General features: G+C 39.9%; 1 protein-coding gene across 3 annotated transcripts in view; it reads right to left on the reverse strand.

Moving 5' to 3' along the window:
* The window catches only part of ITPR2 (inositol 1,4,5-trisphosphate receptor type 2), a 284,657-nt gene that overhangs the window by 230,434 nt on the left and 34,531 nt on the right, over window positions 1-19,692 (reverse strand). For all 3 annotated transcript variants that reach the window (XM_085324472.1, XM_085324471.1, XM_085324473.1), the window contains exons 2-5: window positions 16,808-16,878; window positions 6,295-6,410; window positions 5,037-5,123; window positions 4,184-4,342 (exon numbers count right to left, since the gene is read on the reverse strand). In XM_085324472.1, the coding sequence (XP_085180598.1) occupies window positions 4,184-4,342; window positions 5,037-5,123; window positions 6,295-6,410; window positions 16,808-16,878 (433 nt within the window). The remainder of the gene's footprint in view (window positions 1-4,183; window positions 4,343-5,036; window positions 5,124-6,294; window positions 6,411-16,807; window positions 16,879-19,692) is intronic.

Raw genomic sequence — 19,692 nt, forward strand, 5'->3', positions numbered from 1 at the left:
AAAAAAAAAAAAAAAAAAAAGTGGAGGCGAAGGTAGGCTGTGACTGTCATGAAAGCAATCAGAGGAAAGGAGAAGTAGTACACAGCTAGTCTGCTTTAGGCACACATCTGGGTAGCAAATGTTTTATCAAGTCATGGTTTCTGCCTCCATCTCCCATCCTGCTCCAAATCCACATCAGAAGCCTACCCCCATGCCAACCAGCTCTGCCAGCTGCCACAGAAGCAATGAGATGTGCTTTTTCTTTCTTCTTCTTCATGCTTCTGACTTCTGTAAGTGGTTAGGACAGAAGAGAAAGTTTCACAGACTACATTTGCTATGCATCCTTCACTAGTGATGCAGAAAATGAAAGCAAACTGAAAAGCCCTTCCTATTTTCTTACAAATGGCTGCCTTGGCAAGTTCCAAGTCTGTTCTTCCGAGTCCCATTTCCCCCACAGTATTATTTCTGGCTYCAAATAATGCCCCAAGATGCTCGAAATGCTGGAGAAAGAAAGGAGGAAGGGAGGGAGAGAATGTAAATCTGCCTGTAGAACTGTACTATTTGGAGATTAAAGAGGAGAGATCGATGTATTCCCAAAGTTTTTCTCTTCAAAATTAAAATCCTCACCAGCTCTTTCTCCTCCTCCTTAGCCAGCGTTGGGTGCAGGCATTCATAGCAGTGTGCTGCACAGGACGAGCAGTCAGCTGATTTCTTCATAAGTCTCCTGCATTTTTTCCTCACACGTACACACAAATTAGTTAAAGTTGCACCTGGCACACTGCTTTTGAGGATTTCATTCCTGACTCCTTTGACAAAACTCTTGTCCTTTCCAGTATAGATAAGACCCCTCCTGGGAATGATGAAATTCATGATGAAGCTAACGAGAAGTCAGTCTTTTAATTCAAGAAGAACCTACAAGGCCTTTCAGTCTTGGACCATAGCTGGAGGACCATAGTTCCTCTTGTACAARGCACTTCCTAAATATATGCAACGACATTAGTTTAAGTCTTGATGGAAAAGATAAGCAGAGAGTGAAAAGAGCCATAGCCAAAACTCATTGCACCCTGTCTTCTGGGGAATGGCCAGGGCTGACATCAATTACAGCAACTCTGCGGCTGCATACAATCTGAGTAAGCCCACCTAAGAGCTRTATCTACACTGCGATCAAGAAGCAGAAATAAATATGCCAGTACAGGTGTGAGATATCACAAAGACTGTCTGTCACAAGTGGTTATATTAGCAGYCATGATTTCAGCAACTATTCAAACAGTGAAGGCTCTGCTACTCCATCTTCATTGCTTTCTTATTAGAACCACACCTGCCACTCATACTGCTGACACACTTCAAAGATTGAGTAGATTAATAAAACTTTCCCACAGATGGCTGGGCATTCCCTGAGTTCCAGACCACCTCCCTTGGCATGCTGTAAGATCAAATTTTCAAAGAGCTAAAATGGCAGAGGACCAAAAAAGCAATCCACACAGAGCTAATCCTGCTACCAGTGCAAATTTTGCTATTCAGTCTAACTGGAACCAGCTCTGGCCTTAATTAGTCAAATCTTCCACTGAAGGAGAGTTGAGTTATTGTTAAAGTCTATAAAAAAATATTGTAGTGTTATCATCAGTTACCATAAATTTTGYACAATACTTTTTCATTACTTTTTGATTTGCATAACTAATAAGCTGCTAATGAAGCTAAGCCATCGACTTATCTGTTAAAACAACAAGTACCCAAAAAATTGTGGAGTTGCATCAGAAAAGTCCCTCCTTCAGAAAAATAATTTTTAAAACCTTTTATAAGGCTAAACAATGATTGTGACTTATCAGAAAAGTCACATGTATGCTGAGAACTTCCTGTAGCACAGCTTCTCCCGCATCTAAAAACCCTCTTTTCTTTTCAGATATAYGGCATATTTGGATCTACCTCACCTGGGTTATCTGACATAGCAGACGCTCAAGCAGTCATTCAGTAGTTGCTYCTACAGTTCTAAAGACAGATTCTATAAAGACTTTCTAAACTGTCTGTTATTAGAAATTTTACTTTTCATAACATACAAACTGAAAATAAATAAATTTTAAAAAGAGAAGTTTCCAAACAGAATAAAAGCCTGGTACAACAAGCTAAGTTTACACACTAAGAGGCCAGAAGAAGAAAACTGTACAGAAAGATACAAGTCCTTTAAAAGCTAACCTAGTGGATGAATAAAGTGGCCCTTGCYTATATGATATTAGGTGTGTTGTGAGATGAGCCCCTCAGTAACCAGCCTTTTAACAGACATAGGTCTGTGAGTAACTGAGAGACAAGGAGTGGTACAAGGCTRGATCTTTCTCTTGGTCTGTGACAGGTGAGTGAAGGATTTTCTGCATCACTTATTGCCTCCATCCCCTTTACTGTAGCTGCCTGGTATCTGTATGTGTTGAAGGGGTGGGAACTTGCCAATCCAGCTTTGAGCAAGCTACCAGAAGACCAGTGTTCAGCACTGGAATTCTGCGAAGAAAATTATCAGAGCTATTTGGGTCTCATAGAAGGAGGGGGAAAAAAATCAAGAAAAATCAAAAAAATCAGCAGACAGGTTCCACAGGAGGTCATTAAGTTAGGCAAACCTGACAGTTCTCCAGACAGCCTCTGTAGTAGACAKTCTGTCAAATACAGCACCACAGGGAACAAGCTAGGATACAGAAGTCTGCAGAGATTTGTCTGTGCAGTGCAATGTCATACTGCAGTGGTCTGCAAACTTTTTGAACCAGCAGAACCCCTCCAAACTTTCACATTTCTGTGAAATGTGCCCACAATTAACCAAATTAAATCAAAAACTCTACATCCCTGCAGATGACTTTTAAGGCTTAAGATCATTCTGCTATTCCCAATTATAACAGAATGTGTAATGGCTCATGATGGCTTTGCAGATCACACTTTGAGAAGCACAGGTCCCCACTCCAGATAGCTTGGTGTACACTAATTTCCCAGGGATGAGGGCATGGGAATTTAAAAAGATGCTAATCTGATGTTATTCTAAGAAATTAAGCCAAAACCTTAAAAAAAAGTCACTTTCTTCTTCCCAAAGATGGAAAGGAACACCAACTTAATGTTTGATCCACAACACTTTTTTTTCCCCATTGAAAAGCCATGCAGAAATGCCCCAGAGGACTACTCATGTTTGCTCTTTTTCTTTGGAAAAGGTTTGAGAAAAAGGAGAGAGGTTTTTAGATACCCTTCTGATCACTATATGTAAGRGGGAGAGACTATGACTTTAGGGGTTTCTGACCATGAGCTGGGAAAATAATCCTTCCCCTCCCATCATCAGATTGCCAAGAGGAACTGCAAGCAACCGAACTCATCCTGGATATCATCCCTAGGGCTGGGTAACCACAAAACTAACGAGAGAAAATATATGAGAAAACACACAAGCGTTCTTGTCTGAGATTACTAGCAATGAGGGCTCTTTCATGAGGATTTACRTAGTATTTCACAGGCGAGAGCAGCCAAACATTCCGAACCAGGTCTACAATATAAAATCACTGAAGTCCATCAAGTGGTCTTCTCAGAGGTGGATCTGAATTTTCACAGTGGGCACTTAACCAAGCCACAGGAAGCTGAATTAAGGATGTAGTTTGATCTCGAGGCTCAACTAACTCAGATCTGCAGCAAGAAGCTGCAGATTCTTCCCCAACCAATACGCAGGACTCCCACTGAAATCCATCCAGAAAAGACCCATCAGACTATCAAACCCAATTTCCAGCCACAGATGTCACTCTCTTCTTGACAGGGGATACAGACTTGAAAAGAAACCTGATCTACTTCCTACAGATGTTCTCTGCTGACTTTTTGATACAATTTTGCCCAGAATTTGAGAGTTGAATTAAACCCTAAAGGCTCTTAAGAATAAACAAACACTTTACCTTAATATAACATATGACTTACTAGCAGTTGTGTGTATCAGTATGTAACAGGTAGGAGAGCTACACCAAAACAAGGTAGCAGACACTCAAACCAATGTGGGAACATTTCAGATGCCAGTAAAAACTCAATAAAAGTTTCCACTTGCATATAAAAGCTAGTAGACAAAAAACACTGTTTAAAAATACTTTTCTTTCTGAACTTCGTCTGTCAGAATTTATGCCAGTAGCAAAGAGAACACAAATCCTCTGGAAATCTTCTGCTCTCTCCCTATATTATCTTTTTTACATTCAGTATTTCCACATACATTGTCACCTTCACTCCTCAGTTTCCAAAATGGCTGGATATAAAACCAGGATCCCTCATTTCCTGCAGCATCCAGAGACACACGCATAGCATTCTTCTCTAGCAGAGCTGGCAATCTCTTATTGACTGTGAGGTATTTGTTACTTTTTATATGCAGTAACTGTGAACAAATAGTAATGAAAACATTAGAATTGCTTTTGCTTTTCCTATCTTCAGTCAAAGAGGAAGCAGTCTTTCACTCTATATTGATTTTTTTATAACATACATAAGCAAAGACTAAATAAAACTAAAATAGAGATACAAATGTATACTGCAGTTCAGGAAGACACATGATATATCTCATATCCAGAGGAAAATATCACTGATCAATTTTACCGTATATACTATATGAAAGGGGCAAGGGTCAATAACAGTGTTATCTTCCAGGACTTCATTTCCATTACAAGGAAATCATACTGTACTTGAAAACATAATTTCTCTCCCATTTATATGTCATGAAGCACAAATGACTGCAGTGATTTAGAAGGAACTGCATAACACCTCTACAATAATGACTTTGAAATAAATCTTGAAAGTTAAAGATATATATTTACATTCAGATTCTGGACTGCAGCAACAAAAAGTAGGTATTAAATGCACATTATGACATATTATTTGAACATGAATATGCAGTAATTCTGGTAGTCTTTAAGAGACAGAAAAACACAATATTATAAACTTTACCAAGTTCTATTTATCTGACCCTTGACAATCCAGATTACAGCGGTTAGTTTCATTTTCACCATAACCCTGACATGAAACAACTGTTTCCTTTTCAGCTCTGCGAGAAGGCAGATGTATTTCAACGGGTTTACCTGTATGACATTGCTATACTTCACAATTTCGCCCAACAGCTTTCTGTTCTCACTTTCATTCTGCTTTTGTTCCAATTCTGCTGCATGCTGCAAAAAAAAAATTATTTCTTTAAATACTACAAAATCAATAGCTGGATTCAGCTACTGGAACAGATAGCATATAAAGGAAATGGCACCATATTAAAAATGCCTTCATCAACTTGCAAACATTACTGCACTGAAAATATAAACCATTTAGCATCCATCTCTTACTGCAATGTGATTTTCTGTATTATAATTATGCAGATCCTGAGTACCCACTCAGGTTTTGTATTACCCAGAATAGAAACTCCATCACAATTTACAGATCACACACAAGGTGCATGCTATCACATCCAACAGGTGAAGTAATTCTAGATGCTTTATTTCACTCCAAAGAGGGAAAAGAAGGGTCTATGACCAGATTCACTCTTTCTATATTCTTTTTACTTGTTGTTTTTTTAATTACATTAAAAGACATGGATTTTATACATAAAAAAACAAATCCAACTAGTCACATGTTGCAAGACCAAGGCAGGCTCAAATACAGCCACAGAAACAATTCTCAGCTCCTAGCTGTAATTGCTGTATTACCAGCTGCAGCCACACACCATGTGGCTCATGACAGCCTCTCTATCATACATGGAACTATGCTTCAGATGACCATGTTTCACTTGATGTTAAGCATTAAATCATAACATCAGACAAGCTCATTTTCAATGACGGAAGAGTTGCTTGCTCCACATACCTTGTACTTAATGCAAAACACAACCTGCCCAAACAGTTCAGGGAAGAATCACCTAGGCCGAAGGCAAAGAAAATTGCCATCCAGAAGAACTTTCATATTCAAGTGCAAAAAAAACATCTCTTTGCCTATACCTCTGCCCAACTCCTCTAAAGGAATTCTAAAATAATTGCATGATTTAAATCAGGGCCACTCCTGCTTTTATTAACTCAATTTTTACTTTATAAGCAAATACTACTGCTTTCAGAAGCTTTATAGCACAAAGGCATAACCTCTAGCCCAAAAGGCTTACAACCAAGAGTGAGATAAAAAGCAGTGTAAGGGCAATAAATGCCAGTCAAGAGATAAGAGAGCTGAGAGAGAATATAAGGTTGCTATGGTGGCATAATACCCCTCATGGTGGTTCCCAAGGCACTCATTACTGTTCTTTTTCATTCTATTGTTATTCTACAGCCTGCAGATTGAGATAAGATTACAAATACAGATGTCTCTTACCTGAAGTTTCTTCAGCAGTGCTGCTTCTGTATGGTTTCCTTGTTTAGCTTGTTTGGCTTTCCAGTATTGCTTCTGGGCTGAATATCGGTTCATAGGACACACCTTGAAAAGGCAATCTGTAGAAGATTGAAAGAAACATCCACAAGTAATGCTGAAAGACATTTCCTTTACTTGTAAATATATTTTGGTTGTTTTTCTTTTTCCAGAAATGCCTAGATACCACAGTGTTCGGGCACAGTCAGAAAGCAGTTTGACCTAATGATAACAGAAACAGGGGAGTAGAATATCAAAGTTGATCATAAATCCTTCAGTGCCTCGCATACTCCCACTCTGCACAACCTCTCTGGATCCCTGCAAGAACCCTGGGCCATGAGCTTGCAAGAGGAAAACTGTATGTTTTTTTTTTATTAGTACTCCTTGCTGCAGCACACCTTTACAGCTGCATTGTTTGGAGGCATGTGATTTTTGAAACTTTGAAAGAAAAAGTATCCTACTTTCTGTATTTCATACATCTGGCCACCCTACTCCTTCTGGCAGGGGTAAGACAAAGGATTATATGGACATTCAGCTGCAAGCTATCAAGAATGTTAACACATTGTTCTGTTCTACATGTGCCTTCCTTAAGATTGATTTAAAAAACTGACAGCATAAACAATAAAGTTACAAAAACTAAACTCCACCTTCGCTTTCCCAACATCTAACTGATTACAGCTGAGAGTTGTACATGACTCTTGGCTGCCTCACAGCAGCAGGGTCAGTTCCAAGGTTTTACGTTGCTCTTCACAAAACGGACTTTCCATTTTGTAGCATGGACTGCAATTTTCACTGGCCAAGGCAATTGCACACCTCTGCAAACCCTGCTTCGGCACTGCCTGAGGAGAGTGGAAGTCCCCTTTCCAGAATACATCCAAATACATCTGCCAAACACGCATCTGCCACTTCTGCCCTATGGCTTTTTTGAATTTGCTACAAGTTCTTTGAAGTTATTGCTCACTTTTGTTTGATTTCCCATCAGAATACTCATTTTCAAAGAAAAATTAAGTAGCATATCTGAAACATATACTTTCACATTGACAATCATCACAACACAACAGTAGAAGCTTACGCTCATCCAAGCAAGAATATAGTCCCTTGGCCTTCGTGTCAGGGAGGTTCTACTATGACTTACTGGCTTTAATAGTACTCATCTTCACCCCATATTTGGTGAACAAAAAAGGTATATAAATAGAAAAAAAGAAAAAGACAGATTGAGGTCACACAGGAAGTCTGTGATGACATAGAAACTTCACAACTGGTCTGAATGTTTCCCAGATTAGCATCTCAGCTACCAAGCCACCTTTCCTTCCAACTACAACATGACACTCCCAAGCACAGTGTACACTTTAGCAGCAGTACAATTTCAGGCTGTGTTAAAGAGTAAGAACCCAAAGGTTCAGACACAGTGTAAACAGAAGTAATCTGTGCCCACAAGCAGTCCACTATCAAAGAGATCAGGCAGAAAAGGGGTAAGAGAGAAGGAATATCATCAGATCCATTTTATATGTTGTAAACAGAGGCTCAGAAACCTAAATGATTAATCCAAGTCTAATGATAAAAGACAAGTCACACATACTCTTGATTATTAACTATTCTAAAAGCTAGATTTGAAAGACATTTCAAGTTAGAAATACTGGTAATAGCCCTTTCACATGCTACATGTATTAGCCAGCAAGAGAAAAGAAGGGGAAGTATTAATTGTCGATCAGATTTTTGCTGTGAGACTAATCAGAATATACAGAACTGCATGGGTATTACATTGTGAAACTCTTCTCTGCCATGGGTTGGGATTTACAGATGTTAGATGAAGGCAGGTCCCAAATTATTAGCCCTCTGAATCTAACTATCATGGAAATCCAAAACTCTCTGAGGAGAGTGTTTCCTTCATTCACAGAGGAAAAAGATCTCTGAGGATCTCTAGAGACTGAAGGCAAGCTACTATAACTACCTGACTCGTAGCCACCCAACCTAGCACAAGTTAGAGCCAGGTAGGGGTGGCAACATATGCTATTTATAGGAGGTTCCACCCCAGGGCAAGAATCAAAATAGAAAAGTTCCTCTGCTGGTCCCACAAGCACCTTCTGCAGACTCTCACATCCCGGACTGGTCAGAAGCAGCAAAGCCACTTCTGCACTGGTCACTAGACAGTTCTCTTGCACAGAGGAGACTCTGTAATACCATTTGAAGGCCATGCTGCACAGAACGCCACATGGAACTTGTTTCTCACAAAAATGCATTGAAGAAAAAGAGCGTAGACATGCTCTAGCTCCACGTGAGTTCCATTAAGTGCTTATTTACCACTGCACTTAATACAGTTAATAGCATGCACATCACGTATCATAAAATAATTTTAAAATAGCCTTCCCTACCTTCATCTCTCCTGCTACCTTTTCAGAAGAGACTGTCCTTCCAACAGCATTGTACAGTCACCCTTATCTCTATCATCAACAGTGCTGCAATATGAAATAGCAATCACAATGTCCACACTAAGTGCATGTTCCAGGTTCACGCTAGATCAATGTTGAAATGCCCTTATTGTATTAACTAAACTTGTATGTCTTTTTAGATACAGTAGAATCTAGTCATGCACTCATGCTGTCACAAAAAAGTCAGCAGGGGAAGCTATAGGGAACGACACTAAAGTCATGGCATGGGTTAACTACTGAGTCAGATCACTAGCAGAGTTTTTATTTTGCAATGCTATCTACTCACTACCTATTTCCTACATTACATTCACATCTACAGTGGCTAACCGAGGCTAGTTCTAGTCCTCCTGGCCACAACAGTACACGTGGGAAGTCCCGTATATCATACACATGACAAGAAACACTTCCTCACTCTCCATTCCATCCTTCTGAATAGAAATTCCAGGGTCCAGTTCATAACCTCTCTGTGGGAGAGGCTACATACTCAGGCAGCTTACTGTTTCCAACACTATTCAACAGAATTACTCTTTCATGCAAGGAGAGGGGAGAAGAAATTCAGCTACACATACCTATCTCATCACAGCCCACGAGTAGTAACTGAAAACATATCACAGTGAACCCCTCTCGCAACATAAACACTGGAAGGAAGGGATATCTACTGTGAAGACTGGCCCTACCCTTCCTAAATACATAAAATGAACTATCATTTCTTTACTTACCAAAATAAAACAAGTAACACACTCAACTGCAAACAGGCCRAACTAGGTGTAGTCATCTCAAGTTAGCATTGCCAAAACCACTCCTAATGCTGTGCCACACAGTCCTCCCAGTACCTGCTTCCCCCAGACCTAACAGCTTGCCACAGAGCTGGCTCCCAAGCCACAGGCTAAGCTGCAAGGCTTTTAGCTCTGCAAATCTGCCATTTGGTGTCTCATATATCGGCCCAAATGGCATCTATCACACATCATCCTATTGAGCTTTCCACTGCACTGCCTCTTCCCCTCACAGCAAYTCATCTTCTTCTAATATCCGTAGGAACAAAATCTGTTCATACAGAAACCACCAGTCSTAGAGCTTCCCCTGGCACTCACCCAGATGCCTCCTTGCTTTGCTCCCCCATCTCAGCCCCAAGCTGATGTTCCTATGAGAAAGTGTTACAAAGCACATCAAAGCAAACCCAATCACCTTGCAGATACATTTACCTTCATTTCAAAGCAGGAACATTTACAAACACATATAACCTGAGTACCGGGTATGTCTCCTGGTAACTTTTAGAATGCTCTGCCTGGACTCAGAAGGAAAAAGAAAACTGTTTATTGCTAAATCACACTGTATGTTCAAGAATACATTAGTTTGAGTATCAGGATTTCAGCTCATAAGACAAAAGCCAGCTATTATTTTCTGTAACCATCTATAATTATTAAATCTGCATTCCCAGAACACTTCATCAACCACTTATTTCTCTGAAGTAACAATGCCTTCTTTTTATAGGATCAGCTTTCATTTCTGTAACTCCCCACGCATCCTGCTACTTGAGTAAACACACTGCTTCCCATCTTCACATAGAGTCTCCAAGCACAGCACTGCCACAGAGCACAGAAATGAAAAACATATATGAATGTGCAATCACAGCTGTTTACATATGCCTCCCAATGATGAATGATTTTTTCCTAAGAAAATGAAGTATAGAATAGGACGTGCTAGATGGCCTCGGCCACACAGCTGGATCTGTAGCCATGCCGCACAACAAACAGCTCTCCCACATTCCAGTCTAGTTCCTTAAAAACTGAAATACTAAGGACTTTTTTCTTTAATTATTATTATTTAAATTGTACTTTCCCCTTCTGCCAATTTATAGAAGAAAACACTCACTCACAGAGAAGTTCATTCCCTACTTGTTTTTAGATTCTAAACACAATAAAAATAGCTCATCTGATTTTTTTTATTTTATTTTATTTTTCCCTTGGCATTTCTATTCACTTTTATTGTAGTAACACTAAGATACTCTAAAAGTTCAAACATCATTGTTCTGAGTATCAGGGAAAAAAATGTAGTCCCTACCATATGGAAGCTATAGTTTAAATAAACTGGGGAGAAAAAAGGGGAAACTGAGGCACAAGATTGTAAAGGAACTTGCCAGTGCATGTACTAGACCAAACATTCAGCCCTCCAGGAAGTCACGCTGGTAACCCATTCACGAGACAGACTGCCTCCTCTGACTTCTCTAGACAATCTCTGAGCGCTGTAGTCCCTAACTCATTACTTTATGGAGTTTTAAAGAAATGCTTCCTTAAAACACTAATTAAGTAGGTAATATCAGAAGTAAWCAAACTGTTCTAAAACTACCAGATGGTTTCAGTCACTCAATTTTCATGCATTCAACATCCGCAGCTTCACCAATTCTCTCATCTTCCCACAGTCTTCCTGGCAAAATTTGAATTTCTCATACACAAAGTAAAGATGGAGTAAATGTGAAGCACCTCCCTCCCCCATCACCACTTTTTTTAAAAGAATAAAACTCATTTCCAGGTTTTCTTTACAAGAGAAAAGGGGGAAAAAGGGGGGGGGGGCTCTCCCCCTCCTCCCTTACTGCAGGTCACACCACAGATTTAACCTCCTAGTCTACACTTTTGCTTACAAGAAAGTAAGAAAATGTGACAAATTATCAGTGCTGAGAGACATGGCAATGACTTATTTTACGGAACAAAATGACATGTATTAATCAGAACAATCAAAAGATGGAAAGCAGCAACCCTTCGACTGCAGAAGACAACCCACAGACAATGCATTCGGCACCAAACTGACTGTGCATGAATGTCTGTGAATGTGCAGAAAATCCCCACATTCACTAGTGCTGTACAAAAAGGCAATAGTAGGTGGAGCAGGTCCACTGCCTAAAAAGCAACTAGACTCAGGAAGTCTGAAAAGGAAAGTAACTCATTACACTATTTAAATGTTTGCCTTCAAATGTTTGGCATTGTATAAAGATGGCTTACAACAATATTTGTTAGAAGCACTCTGTCTATAGCACGTTTTTTTTCTTTTTTTTCCTTTTGAAGTGTTAGAAATTAAAGTGTTATCCACCTTGCAAGACTTCAGTAATTTGGAGAACTAGCAATATTATCATATGGCTTTAGTTGAACTAATTGACTAACAAATTAATAAGTGGAAGTAGTAGGGCTACTGAAGTACACTGTGCAAAAATCTGTGGGTTTTGCTGAAATTACACAAACAGAAAAAGAGCTGAAATGAAAATAAAAAGAGAGGAAAGCAAAGGAAGGAGGAGCAGGAAGTGGGGCAATGAAGAATCCTAAGGAGGACAACAGAAACAGCCATCAGGAATCTGAGAAGAAAAAGAAGGCAACAGTGTAACTGCAAGAAAACAACGGGGACACAGATGAATGGTATAGGAAAAAGCAAGTAAAGAGGAAAATGGCAGAAGGACAAGGAAAGGGTAGGATGGAGGAGGAAAGGAAAGACAGGGAGCCATAATGGAAAGAAGGGAGAGAAGAGGAAGGAGAACAGTGTGAGAACAAATCTGGAACATACTAAACAAATTGAGAGAAAAGCAAGAGGAACATCTACAAACTCAAGTACTGCATTCATTGCAACTATCTTGTGAAAAAGGGATATGAACTGTAGGGAAATTTAGATCAATTTAAGTCATTATACATTTAAAACAGCAGAGACTTGTGTTGTTTCCTTTTTCAGAGTAACCAAAACTGACCTATTGTGTTACTTTACAGCTTGGAAGCTGAAAGCATTTCCCACTGTAGATAACAGCATTAAGCTAAAGAGTGTTCAAGGTCACAGTTACGGAAACTTGCAGTTCTGCTGATCATGATGTGACTTCTCTTCAGAAGAAGACACACACCACTCTTCCTAAGCACAGTGAACCTGACTGTGCAAAATGCTAAGCAGTTCCATCAAGACACTGCATGCTTTAGCTCTCATTAACTTCAGTTAGAATCAGGACAAGAAACACCTGGCTTGATTAGTCCCCTGAATTCAACCACAAGAAAGTAAATGCTTTCTCTACTCAACAGTCTTCAGGAAACACGTGTGGGACCAAATTCTGCTCTCCTTCCCAGTGATGCACATCAGGATTATGCACACTGACGAACACAGAACCACTCCAGGTTCATACCAGTGTGACTAAGAGAGGAATTTGGTCTATATTTTTTATATACAGGCATAAAATGAAAGGCAACCACAGCTTTCCTTAGCTTAACAATACTCAGTTTTGTAGGATGTTCTGAAACAGCTAGAATAGCTACCGCCCACTCAATAAAAAGAAAGCAAACACATAACAAAAATGAAACTGCTATTTTGAGGCATCTTTTTACATAGGCTTTCAGTTCAAACCAGCAGTTCAGAACCTAAATTTGGTCTCTGAGTGAACTCTGTAGGGAGATGCAAGTAGTGAGAAAATACAGTTTTTTTTCTGTGGGGGCAGGGGTGAGGAATTGATAAAATGTGACAGAAAATGAGCAAACACAAGTTTCTGATGTTAATTTTCAGAGTGAATCCTCTAAACATCTTGCTTGAAACATGCCTTTCTCATACTTCTTTGACTCTTAGGTCATGCTCTAACCTCAAATCATGCCAATTTCAGCCATCAGTGATAAAAACATTGTAAACGATACAGACAGCAGTTCCTATTACTAAAGAGGCCCTACTCTTCCTGCTGTTAAGATGCTATTTTTAGTTGCTTGTGTCTAATCATTCAATTAATCATTCATGTCTAAGTCTTCTTTTTATGTCAAGAACCTACTTAAAGCAGTTTTTCTTTGTTTTGTTAATTTTGCCATTTTAATTGAATGCTATTTCCCAGAAGATTCTTGAGCAAAATAGTTTTTACTTACATTTCTTGGTTACAGAAAACTTTTAGAAACTCTTTTGCTTCAGTGCTTTTGAGCAGAGATAAGAAACTTGACAAAGAGTGGCAGCGCCGTGCTTCTGCGTGCTCTCATTATAAAGACACCTAATGGTCACAATTCGCTAAGCCTTTGGAAAAGTCTTGCCCATGATCCATAGGTATTTGTTTGGTCCTAACTACAATATACTCTGAAAGGTCTATCTACACTCACCACATGCCACCATCTCATAGCTCCTACCTGATCTAGGCTGTTGCAGACAAATTATCCTCAYCGTTTGCTGAATGTAGTCTACCCCAAGGCTGAGCAGAGCAAAGCTCTCACTGAGGTGCAGCTCTGTGGTACCAGGCACTAAATTCCAATTAGACAGCAAGTTGCTCCTGTGATCTCAGCTACACCCTTGTAATTCATATGCTTAGGATTGCAGTTATAAGATGAAGGAAGAAAAAAAACAACTAGGGCTTTATCTTTGCTGCAGCCATTCTCATGACTACTACTTACCTGAAGTGGCATGAAAATGCTATTACACACTACATGGGGCACCTAACAATATAGCTTTCATGTTATAGCACAGTGGGTTGCATCAACTAAGGCAACAAACTTCCATTTTTGCATTAATTTAGCTTCGCCTGCAGCTGTTGCAGTTCATCCAGACTTGCATGCCATGACAATGCTAGCAATAGCTGAGCAAACTATTTCAAAATTAAGTCAGGTATGTGTGCTCCAAAACAGAAAGTTTTAAGACATGACAGGAAGAAAGGGCTACTGGAGCCCAAAAGGAGGCAAGAGGTAGCAATGAAGAAGAGGAAAAAAGCAGCTACTAACAAGATTTGGGGCAGGGAGGGAAGGAAGAGGAAGAGAGAAGGTTCAGAGAAGTGGAGAAATCAGTTAGAAGGAAGGAAGACGAGAGAAAAAGGAGCAGTGGGAGCTAGAGATAAAAAGATGCATTATGAAAGCAATGGAAAGAGGTTGCAACAGGAACAGAGCCAAAACTGTCTACAACTAATAGAAAACATCCCCCTGTGGAACCTGGAATGTAACACAGCAGTACAGTCTTCACATTCCCCTATTAGCAGGAAACAGCTGTACATTTCTTGTCTATCGCTCATCCCCTTCCAGTGCCGGATCTACATACGCACAGACTACTGCCACCATAGTGTCAGACCATTAGTGCTGCAAGTTCAATAAACTCACTCTGGACCAAAATGCCCAAACCTTTCTGATACTGCTAAAAGCATGTTTTTCAGAAAAACCCAAAGCAAAACACTATGAGCTTCTTCCTTCTCCTTTGCCTTTCAGGTTACAAAAGAACATCAGAGAACTACAATAAAAGAACTCTGCTGAGACTATAAACTCCAATACCCCAAAGTCAGGCAAGGAAAAAAAAAATAAGCTTGCCTTCTTAACCTCCATTCAATTCCCACATTGTAGGCATTTTGAGATACTCTGCAATTACACTAACACATGCAAATCTTCTCCCATGACCCCTGTCTCAACTACAAACCAGGGCCTGTGAAAGAGAAGACTGAGGGGGAATCTTATCAATGTGTATAAGTATCTGAAGGGAGGGGGTCAAAGGGATGGAGCCGGACTCTTTTCAGTTGTCCCGTGTGACAGGACAAGAGGCAACGGGCACAAACTGAAGCACAGGAAGTTCCACCTGAATGTGAGGGGGAATTTCTTCACTGTGAGAGTGACAGAGCACTGGACCAGGCTGCCCAGAGAGGTTGTGGAGTCTCCTTCTCTGGAGATCGTCAAGGCCCACCTGATGCAACCCTGTCTACCATGCTCTAGGTGATCCTGCTGAGCAGAGGGATTGGACTAGATGATCTCCAGAGGTCCCTTCCAACCTTACTGATTCAATGACATGTTCTACTCTGTGAACAAATCAGGGTGAGAGAAACTACTGCCCAAAGAATCTCCACCTCAATTTTTGTGAAACCTGAAAGCTGTGACTTAAACACATCTTTTCAGGTAGTGAGAAGGTAAAATTACAGCTAGAGAGCTTGAAAAAGACACGGGAAAACCAGATATATCCCCATCCCTGCTATAAAAGTTATTTTGTGACATTGTGCAAGCAACTCCAACATATTACTCTAGCTTCTAGGTACACATTTCTCATTTTCTCAATATCCAGCTTCAAAGATCTACAGATGGACTGAACACTCACAGCTGGTACTGAAATCAACTGTTGATATTTCCTGAATATATGAAGTAAAAATTCACGAACACTCTGGGAAAGCAAAGCTTCTCTGTCTCAGTGTTTTAAATTAAACTTTTTTTGCAATACAGTATATACATACCACATAAACACTCAAGTAAAAGAAAGTTAAGCACATCCATGTAACCTCCTGATATAGGCACCATCAGCCCTGATTTGGGAGGCATGAAATGTTTTTCCACCAGCTCTAAGAAAAGAAAGCCATAATTGTCCTTATCTCACAACAGGTGTGAATCAAGGCCCATTTAAGCCAACAGAGGCCTGGATCAGGCTTTGTTTTGGTGCTACTAGAGCTGACAGCTTAAATCAAGCACAGACAAGACTTAGAAAGGTTCTCCTTCTTTCCCTCCATATAAACACACGAAACTTCCGATACTACAGAAGGGTTTTTGAATAGAYTTTCAAGAAGCAGAAACAGCACACTGCCAATGTGTTATTTTTTCCAATAAGCAAAATAACTGCATTACCACATCTACAAGCTCATGACTAAGAAAGTTGAGAAAAATTAGGTGCATTTTTAAGTGAAAGCAAAGCAAAATGTGACAAATGTTTGGGAGAAGTCCTTAAAATGATGTCTCACATTTAAAATAAATAAATAAATAAATCATCAGGTCTTGTAGTTTTAAACCTMAAAAGCTTGTTTTCCATTTACAGTAAGAGCAGGGCTGGAACAAAGAATTGGTCTCAGAGTGAGCAGGTTTAGCATTTTGGGGACAAAACAACTGACCCTGAGGCTACAGGAAAATTAGTTCCTTTCCCCATGCTTTCCAAATATCTCTAATGCCTCCTCTGGTTGGCATTTAGTTTTCAAAATTTGCCATTCACAATCCAGTTTGAAACTTCAGCAATGGGTCCTCAAATGATGAAGAAATATAGCAGTCAAGGCAAATCTCTACCCAAGAGGTTAGAATACGCATCATTCAGTCATGAAAAAATTACCCTCAGTTACTGACCTCTGAACTTCTTCGGAGGGTTAGCAAGGTCACCTGCTTCTGGCTGAACCACACATCTGTCATCCACTAACCTAGAAAAACAGAAGTTATTAGACTTACTAAGACATCCATTTGACATCAGCATATATAATTGCAAAGACATACCTGTCACGCCTTGGGTACAGAAGTTTACACATTTTTCCAGTTCAAATCAAAAATATCTTAGAAACTTTAATAGTCAGTTATTCAGCATAATCAAGAAAAGAATAGTCTATGTTCTCCTTTGAGATTTCTTCTGCTGCACTAAATTAAGGCCAATAGTTCAGAACTCACTACATTTAAATTTAGTTAAAGTCTCTTTTGTTAAAACATGCACATTGATGTTACACGTAAGATTATTTTCTTTTGTAACAGCATGTTAACTCTGAATCAGAAACAGTTTGCCATTATATAGCTCTCATTATTCTGAGCTATAAACCAAAATCATCACAATCAACATAAAGACCCCAGATCAGATAGATCAGATAAGAGAAAGGAAAACTGTTAGGTTCCATTTAAAGTTATCTTGGCCCAAAACCTGTAAGCGGTCCCAYGTTTGCACATTTCCTGCATCCACACAGAGGTCTTTTAAAGGCATGCATACAAGAGTATTCCCACATGGACCTCTTTATATAATTCGGACATGAAGGAGGGTTTTTTCCTAATCACTTGCAGTTTCACAACACTGTTTTCTTGCAGAATTAGAGTCTAGAATCTGATAAAGCACCATGGATTTTAGTCTTTAAAATTTTTAGTGTTATTCTCCTCCTCCTCCAGTAAGAGTCATATGATGTTAAGATCCTGCTCTCTGATCAACAGTCACAGCAGCACATTTTCCTTTGCTAGGATAAGTAAGTATTAATTTAATCCACGCCAGAAAATATAAATAACAAATAAGCTTCTCATAATATTTTAAAGGTTAAATAAACAATAAAATTCAAAAAGATTATAAGCCACACTTAGCAGAAAAAAATATTGTCAACCTTATCACAGAACTTCCTAAACATAAATTCAATTTCCCTTCAGGAAGGATCCTGTAAATAATCTGCCTGTTTCAAACAATTATTCAGGAAAATCATGTTTAAGGGCACACTACTGCCCTGCCACTCAGCAACAACAGTCTTAGAAGGATTTTCTGTGGGAAGCTGCCAGAAAAAGCACATTTTGGGTCCATCCAAATTAAGCAATAGATGCATTCAGTTTTCAGTCAAGTTGAGGAAGGCTTTGAATCTAGCCACAAGGGCAGCAAGACCGATTCCTCAAAGTGCCCATGTGTTTTGAACCTCAGACAAGTTAACTGATGGCAAGAGCAAGAACAAGCTGCTTGGCATGCTCCTGGTTCCCAGAAACAAAAATGAAAACCGACAGTAAGAATTTGGGAAGTCAGTGGCTCAGTTCTCATAGTGTATTTGGGGGCAAATGCATGGTTTTGGTGAGGAAAAAGAAGTGAAGTGGCAGTTATGGAAGGAGACAGACAACCTGGAAAGGGCTTACAGCAGTCTAGGTTAGCCCAGGCTTATATGATGGGGCTTAGGAATAACAAAATAAGGTATGGAAAGCAGGATTTAGGAACAGCCAGCCCTGACAGATGCCCTCTGCCCACCATCTGATGGGCCAAAGCTTCCCACAAAGAAGTCCTAAATCCCAGAATCACATAAAAAACAGGGATGGAAAGGACTAACTTCTTTCCTGTGGCCCTAAGTCAGGATTAAACTGCACCTGTGACACTCCTGACAGACATCTCTATATTCTGCTTTTAAGGACTCATAGCAACAGAGGTAACCTAGGACTTGAAGGTGAAGGGTAGAAGGGCAGTAAGACACCTTGGCCTATCCTCGGTTGTACCTTGGGTCCTCACCAGGCAGCAATGGGCCCTGCAATATGTTACCATGTGGACATTTGCTGAGGGTTAACATTCGAAGCTACCTGCAGGAGGCAATTTTAAAATCTAGCTGGATGTCAAACTTCACTAGGCGATTCTTTGAAAACGGGAGACTCCAAAACACTGCAAGGCCTGATAGAGCCTTGCCAAAGGATTTTAATGCCAAGAAAGGACAAAATCTACAGAAAGGTGCAAAATCCCTCACAGGCTTTCCAAAGGAACCTGTCAGGCTTAACCCTTAAACACCAGTAGGAGGGAGCACATCACAGGGGGAGGCCGAGTATAACGCACAACTAACATTGTCATTAGACCCTTGTGGCAACTCTAACTGTAGATAAAATCCAAAATGCTCCTCAGAGGGCTACATCACTGCAAAAAAGGCCACGCACAAAACAAGGGGCTCAGAAAAACCAACAAGCACCAGTGCTCTCTCCAAGAGAGTTAGCTGTAGCATTCAAATGCATGCTGGACTTCCCAGGCTCAGAAAATAGAGCTTAAACAATTAATAGCAGTCACTTTCATTTATGCATTCTCTAAAGGCACAAAGATAAGGACCATARAAGTGTTGTGCAGCCATTAGGAACGGAAGACGTCAGACAAGACAGACAATGGAGGAAGGGACGGCTGCTGCTCCTATTCTATAGGCAGGAAGCAACAGCAAAGAAACATTAATGGACGCGTGGCAGGACTGCAGCATGACTGAATAGAAACATCACCTCCTGGGCCCTTGCTAAGTGCTTCATCTTCTAATACTTTTGTTTCTTACAAAATAACTTACATCACCAGGGAAAAGTCGGGATTAAGTACTGCTTTCTCTATACAGTAACTTTCCTATAATTTAGTCAGCCAAATTTTCATATAATGTTATTCATCCTCTACTGCAGGAGTATATATCTAAAGAGTTCGGTACCTACAGAGGTACTTGTTATGGCACTACAGAGAGAGCTGAGTTTCACGTTGCACATGATGCAAGGACTTCGGCCTA

This window comes from Rhea americana, unplaced genomic scaffold (genome assembly GCF_003343005.1).
Source record: "Rhea americana isolate MKP2758 unplaced genomic scaffold, rheAme1 scaffold_91, whole genome shotgun sequence".
Lineage (NCBI taxonomy): Eukaryota > Metazoa > Chordata > Aves > Rheiformes > Rheidae > Rhea > Rhea americana.